A 13,064-nucleotide genomic window follows, 5' to 3' on the forward strand; every position below is an offset into this window, starting at 1 on the left:
GTCCTAAAGTGAGAAATTTCAGCTTCCAGAGGCTACAGAAGACTCAGGACCAATAAATGTATTTAAACTGGGGACAATATAAAATCATATAATCACATTTGGGTCTTAAAATGTTTAATGGCTATTGGTAACACTGCCACGAAATCCAACCACCTACCATCTAAGATAATTTGTGTATTTAGAATATTGAATTTATTTTCCAACCCTAGATACACGTTTGATAAACTTTGATAAAACAGAAGCTGTGTCTCTTGCTGCTATTAAAAGACAAATCTATACCGCCCCCCCCCCCAAAAAATGGTCGAGTAACAATAATTGTTAGCTTTCCCCTTTCCTTCAACTAAGTTTTCCCTGGGAAAGAGGATTTGAAAGGGAGAAAACAAACTTTCCCTCAGCACATTACTATATAAGCACTATATCCATCTGCCTGAATAAAGAAGAAATAAATTCAACTTTGGAACTCTGCCATGGAGTGTCGGCTCCTGCAAAGGGGACAGTTTGCTATTAATTGTTAATGTCGTCGGCCATTAGAGGGCACTAAACAACTCTACATTAATGCTGCATTGGAGGGAAGAGTGGAAAAGCAAGAGGGGAGGGAGAAGGGGGGAGAGTACGAGCAGAGTCGGGGAAGAGGGAGGCAAAGAGAAAGGAGGAGAAGGGTTGGGCGGACGGGAGGGAAAGAGAGAAGAGGGAAGACACAGAGAGAGAGAGGAAGAATAAATCCGAAAGATTAAGAAGGATGTGGAGCCCCCAAAGCCGTCTGAAGTGAGCAAAAAGCCAGCGCCACCCCGCCCCGACCGCCCGCGCCCCTCCCCTCCCGTCCTCAGGACGGTAATTATAAAGCGAAAAGCAGCGGCGAGGTCACCCGTTTTTACCAGCCTGCTGCACCGAATGCGCGCGGTGCAGGTGCGGCGGCCGCGGGGCTTTGTGATTCATGCCCACTTTCAAAGGGGGGCTTGGGCCCGTCTGAGAGGCACCCAAACAACTGTCTTCTAATATTAGCACGGCTGTATTTCGGGATCTATTATAGTCTGTCCAGACAGATCCCATTGTAATGGGATCTTTTATTAAAAGATTAGCACTATCTCCTGCAGTTGGTGGAAAAAAATCTGTTATCACTGAGTTATTTGCAGTTGTGGAGGGGGTGGGAGGGGGTGGTGGAAGATGGGGGGTGGGAGGACGAGAGAAGGCGTGGGGGGCGGCGATCTGGCGGGGGGAGGTTGGGGGCGTGAAGAGGGGCGGATTTGAAATCCGTAGGAGAACAAATCCCAGTGACCTGCGAATGTCCAAGAATTTTGTCTGCATACTTCGCTGTCTGTTGTCCTTCGGGCTCCAGAAGCGAAAAGAATAGAAATTTAAAAGGCAGCTTTGGAATAAACAATATAGCATTTTCCGTGAAGTAATCGTTTTATATAAAAGGAAATATCGCCTCCTCAGTTTCATTCAGCGGTGCCAAAAATGTTATAAATGAGAGACCCGCCAACTTTCAGCGAAGAATGCCAGGCACTGTGCTTAATAAACTGAGGCTACAGAAGTTCATTATCGATGTTGCAATCTTTTTTATTCCGCGAACGGAGAGAGAGGGAAAGAGGGAAAGAGGGAAAGGGGGGGGGGTTGCTGAGAAGGAGACTGGGAGAGACGGAGACACACAGGACGGAAACTGGGGAGCCTCCGAGCCGGGGAAGGGGGGTAGACCGCCTGCGTCGGCGCCCCCGCTCCGGGTTCCGACTCCAGAAGCGGCGAAGTGAAAGGGGAGAAAAGAAAACGAGAGGGTCGAGACTGTGACGGGGGGGGAGAGGCCGGGGCTGAGGTCTTCAACATTTTTGTTCGCTTCTGACTCGTCGAGACCCAGGGCCGCGTTTCGGCCCGGCTCAGCCGGGGTGGAAGGTGCCGGGGCCGGGGTTCCCAGCCACACCTCTGGGCTCCGGGTGGCCGCAGCGCTCGGCACGCGCAGACCCAGAGACAAAACGTCTCGGGGTCCCGCGCCCAGACTGCGGGGGCCTAAAACGGCAGCGACCCGACCTCAAGCGGGATATTTCAGCAGCTCAGGGCTCTTCGGGCGTTTTGCAAAGTCTTCCTGGAGCGAAGGAGCGCCGGTGCGGAGACCAACTCCCGCCCAGCCGCCCAGCTCCGCTCCGCCCGCCGCCGCCTCCAGAGCCCCCAGCGCGCCCCCACCAGACACACACACACACACACACACACACACACACACACTCACTCTCTCTCTCTCTCTCTCTCTCACACACACACACACACACGCACACACACACACACACACACGCCACCCCCGGCGCGCCGGCGCTACCAGCGAGCGGCGGCGTGCAGGACTTGAAGTGGGTGTTCTTCCCCACTCCCCCGCCCCGGTCGCCTGCCCCCTCCCTCTCGCTCCTACGCAAATAAGAACTCGGCGATTCCCCTCCTGCAGCTTTGATTTCGGGCACCTCCACCAGATAATTGGGAAGGGTTTCCAGAAGGTGGGAAATGTCACCTGATTCACACTGAACTTTTAGAAGCTCCCCACCCCCAAGGAGCCGCGCACACCCTCGCTCGCGGCCGCCCTCCCACTGCCCCACACACTGGGAGACCGCCCACCGCAAACCGCGGAGACCCCCGTCTAGATTTAAAGCGCGGCTGCGCCCGGCTTCTGACGTCCATTGAATCGCGCGGGCGGCCGGCGGCGAGCGCGGGGCTGCGCCGGGATCGCTGCGCCCTCCGCCGCTCGCCTCTGTGACGCGCGCCGCTTGCCCGAGCCACCCGCCGCCGCGCCCGCTCCCCGCGCCGCCGCGCTCCTCGCCCCGCGCCTGCCCCCAGGATGGTCCGTCCCAGGCACCAGCCCGGCGGACTCTGCCTCCTGCTGCTGCTGCTCTGCCAGTTCATGGAGGACCGCAGTGCCCAGGGTAAGCAAGGGGGGATGCGCTGGGAGGTTCGGCACAGGGCAGGGATTTGTACTTTTCGGTCGTCTCCACTGGGTCTATTCTGAGCAACGCTGCTCTCGGAAGATGTTGGACCAACTTAGCGAGTCCGGGATGGAGAGGAGTGGGAAAACTAAAGGCAGTGACACTTTAGGACCTGAAGCCGAGTTTGGAGCGCGGTTATCCTTTAAAAGGAAAGGGGGTGAGCTGCAGTCTCTCTCAGTAGGTAGGGTTAGATGCTCCAAGTTCTGGACATAATGAGTTCAGATGTTATCTCCCCTGTTTGGCTCTGAGGAAGGGGACAAGCATCAGTAGCCTGGAGATTTCAGTCGACCCATTTGCAGTCTAACCTCCCTCCCTCCTATGTCTTGTGGATACCTTAAAAAAATGACTGGGTGGGGAGGGGGAAATACTGAAATTTCTTCGGTGGCTGGGGGACGTGGTTTCAGAAACTTTGCCCAAACTTGGAAATGTGGGTGCCGAAAATTTTAGAGGGAAGTAGCTTTCTGCCTAGTGGATGCTTCTTCCAACCCCCTCCCCCCAACCCTGCAAAAAAAAAAAAAAAAATTATTGCCCCGGACTCTTTTGAGTAGTTTACAGTTTTTTCCCCTTTGCCTCATTCCTCTGACTGTTAACTTTCTGTAGAACAGTGAGGAGCCCACAATTGATTTAAATTCTGAGATGCAAATTTCTAAAGCTTTTAAAAATTAGATTTGTTTCTTTCAATTAGTCTTTGGGCAGAATTTTTTAAAATAATAATAGCAGCTTGCGATCCAATTATTGTTAAAGTTATATGGATGATTCATGAGAAATCTTCCTGACCAAAATCCGAACATTAAAAAGGAGGAAGGGGGAGAAATTACTTGCAAAGATTTCTTGGTAGGTATGAGATAGGGGTGTGTGTATACACACACACATGTATATAAAACCATGAAACAGTAGGAAGTTCCCCCCCCCTTTTTGTCCCCCCCCCACTCTTTTCTTGAGGCAGACTTGTAACTTTCCTGGCTTTAGCGTTAACATTTTGTGTGTGTTGTAAACTGTCCCCCGGGCACTGTCCCTAGCCGTCTGCGACGCGCTACTCTGAGTTGCCCGCCTTTCGGGACGAGGCGCTGCCGGGGTGCCGGGGAAAGCAGCCCTGGGAGATTTCGAAAGATCGCGGTGGCCGCGGGCGTCCTCTGGGTCTGGCGGATTGCAAAACGGCCCGTCGGGCGGGCTGCGCCTCGAGGCCGCGCGGGGCAGCGCCGGGCAGGGCCCGGTTGCTTTTTTGCTTTCATTTTTCACAAGTGCCTTTTGCTTGATCTGTTCGTGTGTGTGTGTGCGTGTGTGTGTGTGTGTGTGTGTCTGTGTGTGTGTCTGTCTGTCTGTCTCGGTCTCTGTCTCCCCCTTTCTTTTTCTTTCTCTCTCTCTCAAGTTCTCCTACTTTCTTAACCCCTGTCACAAATAATACTCGTACCGCCTACATGAATGCAACATGTAAAAACACCCGTCGCATCCTGTTTTTGTCAGGTTCTTTAATCTGCTCTTCGAGTCGCTGCAGGTTATGAAATGGGACGAATAAAAGTAAACAGTCTAGTAAAAGTCAATGCAAGCTGCACGTGTTGTGTCTGGGTCACTGGTAACTGACATTGATATGGCTGGGGCGCTCTGGCTTCTCGCTCTCGCCTTCCCTCCCCCTCGCCCACCTCCCACCTCTTCAATCTGGCTTTTTCCCCCTCTTTCTCCACCCCTTCACTCCCTCCGATTTGTTTCCTGCTTTTCTGCTTTTCTCTCCCGTCTCTCCTCCTCCACGCTCACTCCCTCCCCATCCCCGCCGGGTCTCCTTCCCTTGCCGGCTCGTCGCCTCTCTCCCCCTACCCCGCCACTGCTCACTCGCCCACCTCCCCGCCCCTGTCTCCCCGCAGCTGGGAACTGCTGGCTCCGCCAAGCAAAGAACGGCCGCTGCCAGGTCCTGTACAAGACAGAACTGACCAAGGAGGAGTGCTGCAGCACTGGCCGCCTGAGCACCTCATGGACCGAAGAGGACGTAAATGACAACACGCTCTTCAAGTGGATGATTTTCAATGGGGGCGCCCCCAACTGCATCCCCTGTAAAGGTAGGGCTCTTCCTCCCCAATTTGTAGGCCCTCAGTAGAGGGCGTCTTACCCTCCCAGTGCCCAGCTGGGGTTTGGGACTGGGAGACCTTTGTTCGTGGGATCCACCTAACCATCCCCAGCCCTGGTAAGCCATCCGGGTTTAATCTTGGATGTCACATACTACAGGCAAAACAAGGTCGACAGAGGTTCTCGGACTTCTTAGCCAAATGTGGTGGTGAAGCCAGCCAACCCGTGCACTTTGAGAGAGATCTGGGTATGGGATGCAGCCCACTGTCCCCAACACCTGCCCCTCCTCAACTTCTGGGTGAGAGCCCCTGGGCTCGGACTGCTGGCAAGCACGATTGCGCGAGGCACCCGCAGCCCTCCTGGCTGACCTGCATGGTGCCTGGCCCCGGTTTTAATCCCTGCATCTTTCCAACTGCTAGAAACGTGCGAGAACGTGGACTGTGGGCCCGGGAAAAAATGCCGAATGAACAAGAAGAACAAACCCCGCTGCGTCTGCGCCCCAGATTGTTCTAACATCACCTGGAAAGGCCCAGTCTGTGGGCTGGACGGAAAAACCTACCGCAACGAATGTGCACTCCTCAAGGCCAGATGTAAAGAGCAGCCGGAACTGGAAGTCCAGTACCAGGGCAAATGTAAAAGTAGGTCTTACCCGGCCCCTCCCCCAGCTTTCTACCTGAGATAGACCCACTGCAAGACCCCCGGGGGATGGTGTAGTCTGCAGTGATAGCCTAATAATAATAAGGATGATACCAAATAAAGGAACCCTTTCTAACTTCTGAAGACTCCTTAAAACACTGCAGGACCAACCTAGAATCATAGTTTTCTTTTGAAAACCACAGGGCTCCCAGAGTACGTTTCTGAAAGCTGGATGCTTCATGATTTCCTTGATACTATCAAATGCTCGGTCCCTAAGGACCAGAAGATGCCTATTAATGTGTGTTTCCCTCTTTGTTTCAGAGACCTGTCGGGATGTTTTCTGTCCAGGCAGCTCCACATGCGTGGTGGACCAGACTAATAATGCCTACTGTGTGACATGTAACCGCATTTGCCCAGAGCCCACCTCCTCTGAACAGTATCTCTGTGGGAATGATGGAGTAACCTACTCCAGCGCCTGTCACCTGAGAAAGGCTACCTGCCTACTGGGCAGGTCTATTGGATTGGCCTATGAGGGAAAGTGTATCAGTAGGTATTCTGGATTGAGGAAGGAAAAGAAAAAAATACAAAAAGAGAAAGAGGCTAGAACTGGTGTTAAAACTATGAGGTTAACCAATAAATAAGGCCAAAGCCTCCCCAAACACATAGCTTCACCAAAGAGAGAAATACTCTCCAGTTTGGGTAAACTGTCATGACCACAGCATTCCTTAAGAAAACCATTGTCTTCCGGAAACATTGGCATATATATTGAAATGCCAGCACACAGGAAACAATTTTCCTCCTTAGAAACCAAAGAACTCACTCAATTTTACACCTTTTTTTTTAAGTGCTAGACTTGCTGGAAGCAAGAAATAATTACTTAACAGTTCCTAAAATCTGTTATCAGATTCTGATAACTGATAGAATTCTTTCTTTTTTTAAAAGATCCCACTTGTGGGAAATAATCAAATACGTATTTAACTCAAGGATACCGTGAAATTCTGTTCCAAAAAAATGCTACAGTATTTTCATGTACTAATATAGTATGTAGGAAACTGGGGGGGGGTGTGTGTGTGTGTGTGTGTGTGTGTGTGTGTGTGTGTTTTGGTTTTATTTATAGAGCATTTTTGCACAATATCTCCATTACCCCCATGAGTGAGTAATAAGATATGTTATATGTTTACATTTATGGATAGGAGACTAGAGAAAGGGGGCAAGGGGGAAATGGATTTACTCATCACAGGTGTATTATATCCTAGAAGCAAAGTCCTGTGAGGATATCCAGTGCACTGGTGGAAAAAAGTGTTTATGGGATTTCAAGGTTGGCAGAGGCCGGTGTTCCCTCTGCGATGAGCTGTGCCCTGAGAGTAAGTCTGAGGAGCCTGTCTGTGCCAGTGACAATGCCACCTACGCCAGCGAGTGTGCCATGAAGGAAGCGGCCTGCTCTTCAGGCGTGCTGCTGGAAGTGAAGCACTCCGGATCTTGCAACTGTAAGTGCAATTTCTAACCTTGCTGCAATTTAAGGCTTTCCCAGGCAAGCCCTAGGGAATGGAGACGTAAAAAGCACGAAAACCTCCCCATATAAGCCCACTTCTGTTTAAGTTAGGTAGCTGCTAAATTTTAACAGCAGTTCGGCGATCCACAGAACAACTGCCTGGAATGTTTCTGGGCTTTTAGGATTTGTCTGATGATCATCAAGGGGGTCGCCTCTAAAAACCTATTTCCAGTCATTTGCCCCTAATTTCTTCTGCCTTAGTAGTGTGCTTTGCTGTTTGCTTTATTAACACTTGAATCTAAACTAACTGCTTCAAAGGTTGTTTTTTTTTCTTTTTCAAAGACAGCTTTCTGTTATCACACAGGGGCTGCTGCTTTGTGCAGCTGCCTCTACTAACTCTGAATTAAGGACCCAAAGCAGTTATACCTAGAACACAAGAGCGCTTTTTATCTAATTTCAGGAATCTGCCCGTAAAACCTGAGCCATTGATTCTTCAGAACTTTCTGCAGTTTTTGACTTCATAGATAATGGTGTTTTTTTTTTAAGTTTTTTTTTAAACTTATTGCATAACAGCAGATGCCAAAAACAAAACAAAAAAAAGCATCTTACTGCAAGTCACATAAAAATGCAACGCTGTAATATGGCTGTTTCAGAGGGCTTTGAAAACGTACACTGAGCTGCTTCTGCGCTGTTGTTGTCCATATTTAAACAGCAGCTCCCCTGTATTCCCCCATCTAGCCATTTCGGAAGACACCGAGGAAGAGGAGGAAGATGAAGACCAGGACTACAGCTTTCCTATATCTTCCATTCTAGAGTGGTAAACCCTCCACCAATGTTCAGTGTTGACACAGCCTTTGGGCAAAAAAAAAAAAAGAAAGAAAAAGAAAAAGAAAAAATATATTGTCCATACTGTAAATAAGTGTATGCTTATTTATTTGGGGGGAAAACTATACATAAAGGACCTTTGTCCTAAAGCTCTCTCCCAGGCCACCTTGTTACTCATTGGACCCGGAGAGGCAGTCATTGTGAGGTCTACTGGATGAGGCCCATAGTTGAGACTTGTAGACATTTATTTATACTGTGTCATGTTTTATAATTTATACATAAAATGTCTGGTTGACTGTACACCTTGTTTTTGAAGAAATTTATTCGTGAAAGGAAGAGCAGTTGTTATTTATTGTGAGGTCTCTTGCTTGTAAAGTAAAAGCTTTTTTTTTTCCTTGTAAACCATTTAAGTCCATTCCTTACTATTCACTCACTCATCTGTCTCCCTTCATTTCACTGTTGTTAGACTCTTTTCCATTATAACAAACTTGCATGTCAGTTTCTGTCATGTTTATTTATTGGATTCTCTGCTGCCTGTTCTGTACATACGTGATCCCTCGGGTTTTGTTTACAAGGAATCTTGACTGACCAAAAGGCATTATAACTCTGACTCAGATAGAAGGTACAGAGGATACATCTTTGAGGAAATTCCTACTTCCGTTCTCTTGTTGTGATGAAGACATTTGTGAGAGGGGCTGATAGCAATGTTGGGTTTCTAATAATGTACTTTTAAGATGTTACAGATCCAAAGAAATTGAGTGATATGGGTGTCAGGAGCCTGAAGGAAGGGGAATGCTACACATTCAACCTTTTGTTAGGTGTTTCCTTTAAGCTAGTCTGCTGTACCTTTTAAATTAGTCCTTTTCACCCAATGTGTCATGAAAAGTTATATCAAAGCTTTATCAGTTCAAGTTTCTTGCTTTTCATAATACTTTTTTCTGATGCAATTTTATATTTTCAAACATGGCAAGTTAAATATAAATTCATTTAAATATATAGTTTTGTACTTTTCTACCATGTAAATGTGCAATGTATATAAAAGTTATAATGTGTATTTGTAAATAAATGATGAGTGAAAAAATAAAAAAATTTTAAAAAGCCAATGGTCTCAATTGCTGATGATGTAAAAGAAGTTATGTGGGCTTTTGAGTAAAAATGTATATGATACATTTGCTGAGAAATAGAGTTATCACTGAAATTAAGTGGCCAGGGCAGTAGGAACTCCAAGGTAAATTACAGATCACCTCAGTGGAGCTCAAAAGATAAAGGAATCTGAGGTCCAGCCACCCCTTTGTAGGAGTGATGGCATACCTACCACTCAGCCCTGGAGGACACTGTAGATGTTCTTCCCTGCAATGTACCAAGCCTAAAGTTTCCTCTTTAAAAACACCATCTTAGCTATCCTTGTCCCAAACTCATCTCCATAGCCAGAGGTGCCCTTTATCTTTCCTCATCTAAATACAGTGGATCTTAGATCTTTAAAAAACAAAGCACATCACAAGGAAAAGTGAAAATGGACTAATATATGACAGCACATCCTAGAAGTCAGAATATCAACTACAGAAATAAAGGCAGTATAGTGTTGGAATTCTAGAGACTTGGTGAAGTGAGGGTGGGGCAGGGGTGGATTTCCACAATGATGTCCATGGTTCATGGAGAGTAAATAATGACACTTTCAAGGTAAGAGGACATGTATTAATATTTTGCAGTTTACATTAGACAGCCAAATCACACTATCAGAGTCTCAGATTGGCACCTAGGACATAAATTGTTTGTCCCTGTAATACATTGTACTACATAGTGATACTTAACTATATAATCACAAGTTTCCAACTCGTGTGCTAATTCATTGCCTAAGTATATTAGAAAATATCAAGTACGAGATGCAAAGAAGTGAGGATTGGGACTGTAGGAGGGCAAGTGCAAACAACAGTCAATATTGCAAACATTGCTAAGCAAATATGTTCTTTCTTTCAAAGACTGTGACCCAAGTTCTTTTCAAAAGTTTATCCCTTTTGTGAAAACCCTCTTTAATATAAATAATTATTAAAAATGACTGTAGGAGACTGTTGGCTCTCAACTGTGGTCACCAAATGAGAAATTTGGTGAAGGCAGAGGGGCCTCTTGGGTGGGCAGAGTTTGTATAATGATTAGGAGCCTGTTGGGTTCATTAGCCCTCTACTCCCGGGTCCCAGAGAAAAGGGGAAAAGAGGTGCAGAAGACAAACAGGCCACCATTAACCGAGGAAAGACAAGGATGGTAAATTCTGTAGTGCCCAGGAGCTGCTGGCTTGCCACTAGGGTTGGGCTCTTGGGTAAGGAAACAGCAGGCAGACATGGTTTCACATCTCTTCCTGGGACAGATTTATTACCTCATCCTGGGATGCTACTGATGCTTTAAAGCTGCCATTGACATCAGAGTAAAAACGTCAAATTTAACAGGCACCAATGTGTGTCTTGGCAAGGGGGAGTGATAAAATCAACAGCTTGCCTTTTAAACAACATCCGGATTATTTATTTATAATTTTTATTTCATACTTGTCAGCATCAATCATTCCTCTCAAACACCAGACAGTATCTCATTTTCCTTCTTGGGGTTTCCAACTTTTCCAGTAATCCTGCGTTAGGCTAATTAGTACCAAAAAATAGAAGTCTCTTTTAAAATTAAAATTAGATTAAAACCATTAGGCTACTGTTAGAATTTCAGCTATGACTCAAAAGAATCTAATTCGTTTAGGTATATAAAGTAATTAATAGAAACAGTTGCTAGTAACTAGCTTTAATTAGTATGAGTTCATCCTAATCATCATTAGGAATTGCAAAATATCAAGTAATAATGAAAAATCTATCAGGGGTCTAATTTTCATCAGAGGTCCACTTCAATTAAGATTTTTACATGCTGTATGGGTACAGCAAAAATAAAATCTGGCATAATTAGAATCATTCTCAAACAATGCAGCTCAGTGTAGTACCTGGCCTTAGACTGGATCCTGTACCCAAGGGGGAAAGCCCTGTATATAACATTATTGTCCAACTGACAAAATGAGAACACTGTCCATAGATGAAAGCATTGTATCAAACCAAATTTACTGAAATTGACTACTGAAATATACAAGTAAGAGAATATTCCTATACTTAGGAAAGATAACACTGAAGTATTTAGGGGGAAAGACCAAAATGTATGTAATTTACTCTTAAGTGATTTAGAAAGAAAAAATATAGCTTTATATAGGTTTTTTTCCCCCATATGTAATCAGAGAGAGCACACAAATGATAAAAGAAGTAAAATGTTAATTAACAATAAGTGAATTTGAGTAAAAGGTGTATGGGTATCTTTAATACTATCTTTATTTTTGCAACTTTTCTGTAAGTTTGAAATAATATCCAAATAAAAAGTTTAAAGATTTAAAAAGTCATTCTCAAGGAGAGGTGCACAGTAGACTGCTTTTCCCAATCTCTAGGAAAGCAACTGAAATAGAGTCATTTAAAAAATCATTTTGTATGACCAAAAGACTGGAAAATAATTCCGGTGACTTCGCAAGGGCTAAAGAATCAAAATTGGCACTGAGAGAATTTCTGACACCTAAACCATACCTGAACTGAGAAACAGCCTTTTCCTTTCCATAACCATCTTAAAATTTAGAGTAATTAATAGTTTTGATAAAACACTTCAAACACCAAAACCCCAGTTCTCCCCACTGCTTGCTATATATTAATTAGACAAGGAATTTAACCTCTCTAGGCCTCAGTTTTCTCATGTATGTAACCAGGATAATAAAAGTGTCTCCTTCATAACAGTGTTCTGAAGATTAAAAGAAATAAAATGTGTAAAGTGCTTAGATCTGTGCCTTGCACATGAAAAACAGCCAGTGAATAAGTGTCCTCTAGGACTGTAATAATTGTTATTAATTAAAGAAAAAAGAGGGACTTCCCTGGTGGTCAAGTGGTTAAGACTCTGCTCCTCCACTGCAGGCTGCATGGCCTGAACAAAACAAAAAAAAATAAAGAAAGAAAAAGAAAGAGTGAAATTGTAGCTCATCAACCAGCCTCTACCTTGAAAATGCAATGAATAAGGAGTGGCACCAATCACGACCAGAAGCACAAGTGTAAACAATTTATTTTAAATTTTAAACTATTTTAGCCACGTTAATATTTAACAGAGCTTCAGGAAGATCTAGGTGCTATAGCAAAAGTTCACAGTTCAAATAACAAATTGAGATACATTATTTTTCATGGAAATTTAGAAAAAAATCAGTCACCCAACATTTCCAAAGCCATAAGACATGCATTTTGTCTTTTCATTCACACACCCAACACAATCCCTGGTAGTAAACTAGATTAAATCTGTCTTTAATTTTGATAGGATTTCCTACATGAGGGCTATAGGTTTCTAAAGATAGTAATAAATTATTTCCAAACTAGCAAAAATCCTAATGTAAATTGTACAATTACCAGATACAAAAAGGTGATATATTATTTAATTTATAAACTCATTTATTAAAAAACATTTTTCAAAACCTGCATCCTCAGACAGACACATTTCTCTTCTTCCCATTCCACTTTCCATTCAGATCAACAAACAATCATTCTTCAGCCAAAAGTTGTCATGTAAATAGACTCCAGGCATGCCTGCCCTGAGTATTCAGCAGACCTGCCCGGACATGTCCAAATCCCAGCTTCTGTTTAGCTGGAATCCCCCCATGAGTACTGGATGGTCTCTGGGTTTTGCCACCCTTGGACCTCAGATATCTTGGCTGGTACCATCAAGATTCCTGTGGCTGATTCCTTCAGACACTTAAACACATATTCTCTGGATTATACCAAATGTAGTCCTGGCAGAGCTATCATTTATTTTTCTATTTTAAGAATATGGCCCGGGAACCAGCTGGTACAGTCAGGAGCCAGATATACTGCCACCAAAAGTCTCTTGTATTAATTCCCTAAGGACTCAGGTCTCTGGCTAAAGAACAAGTATAAACTTTTCTCAGTGATTTTGGGCAAGCAAGAAATCAGAAGCAAAGTCACAATCCTCGTGAATCAGAGTAGCTGTACATCTATTCGAGTTCTAAGAGATCTTCATATATCTCTATCTTTTCT

General features: G+C 45.0%; 1 protein-coding gene across 1 annotated transcript; it reads left to right on the forward strand.

The window, feature by feature from the left end:
- Positions 1 to 2,763: 2,763 nt before the first annotated feature.
- FST (follistatin) lies at positions 2,764 to 8,922 on the forward strand. Its single transcript, XM_030881958.2, has 6 exons — positions 2,764 to 2,897; positions 4,817 to 5,008; positions 5,435 to 5,653; positions 5,973 to 6,197; positions 6,908 to 7,138; positions 7,882 to 8,922. The coding sequence occupies exons 1-6, from the start codon at positions 2,813 to 2,815 to the stop codon at positions 7,962 to 7,964; spliced, it is 1,035 nt and encodes a 344-aa protein (XP_030737818.1). The 5' UTR covers positions 2,764 to 2,812; the 3' UTR covers positions 7,965 to 8,922.
- The last annotated feature ends 4,142 nt before the right edge of the window (positions 8,923 to 13,064 follow it).

The sequence above is a fragment of the Globicephala melas genome, chromosome 3, assembly GCF_963455315.2.
Source record: "Globicephala melas chromosome 3, mGloMel1.2, whole genome shotgun sequence".
NCBI lineage: Eukaryota > Metazoa > Chordata > Mammalia > Artiodactyla > Delphinidae > Globicephala > Globicephala melas.

Coding starts and splice junctions, on each gene's coding strand:
- FST (XM_030881958.2), top strand. CDS start 2,813: ATGGTCCGTCCCAGGCACCAGCCCGGCGGACTCTGCCTCCTGCTGCTG. Junction 6,198..6,907: donor CTATGAGGGAAAGTGTATCA/GTAGGTATTCTG, acceptor ATTATATCCTAG/AAGCAAAGTCCTGTGAGGAT. Junction 7,139..7,881: donor GCACTCCGGATCTTGCAACT/GTAAGTGCAATT, acceptor TCCCCCATCTAG/CCATTTCGGAAGACACCGAG.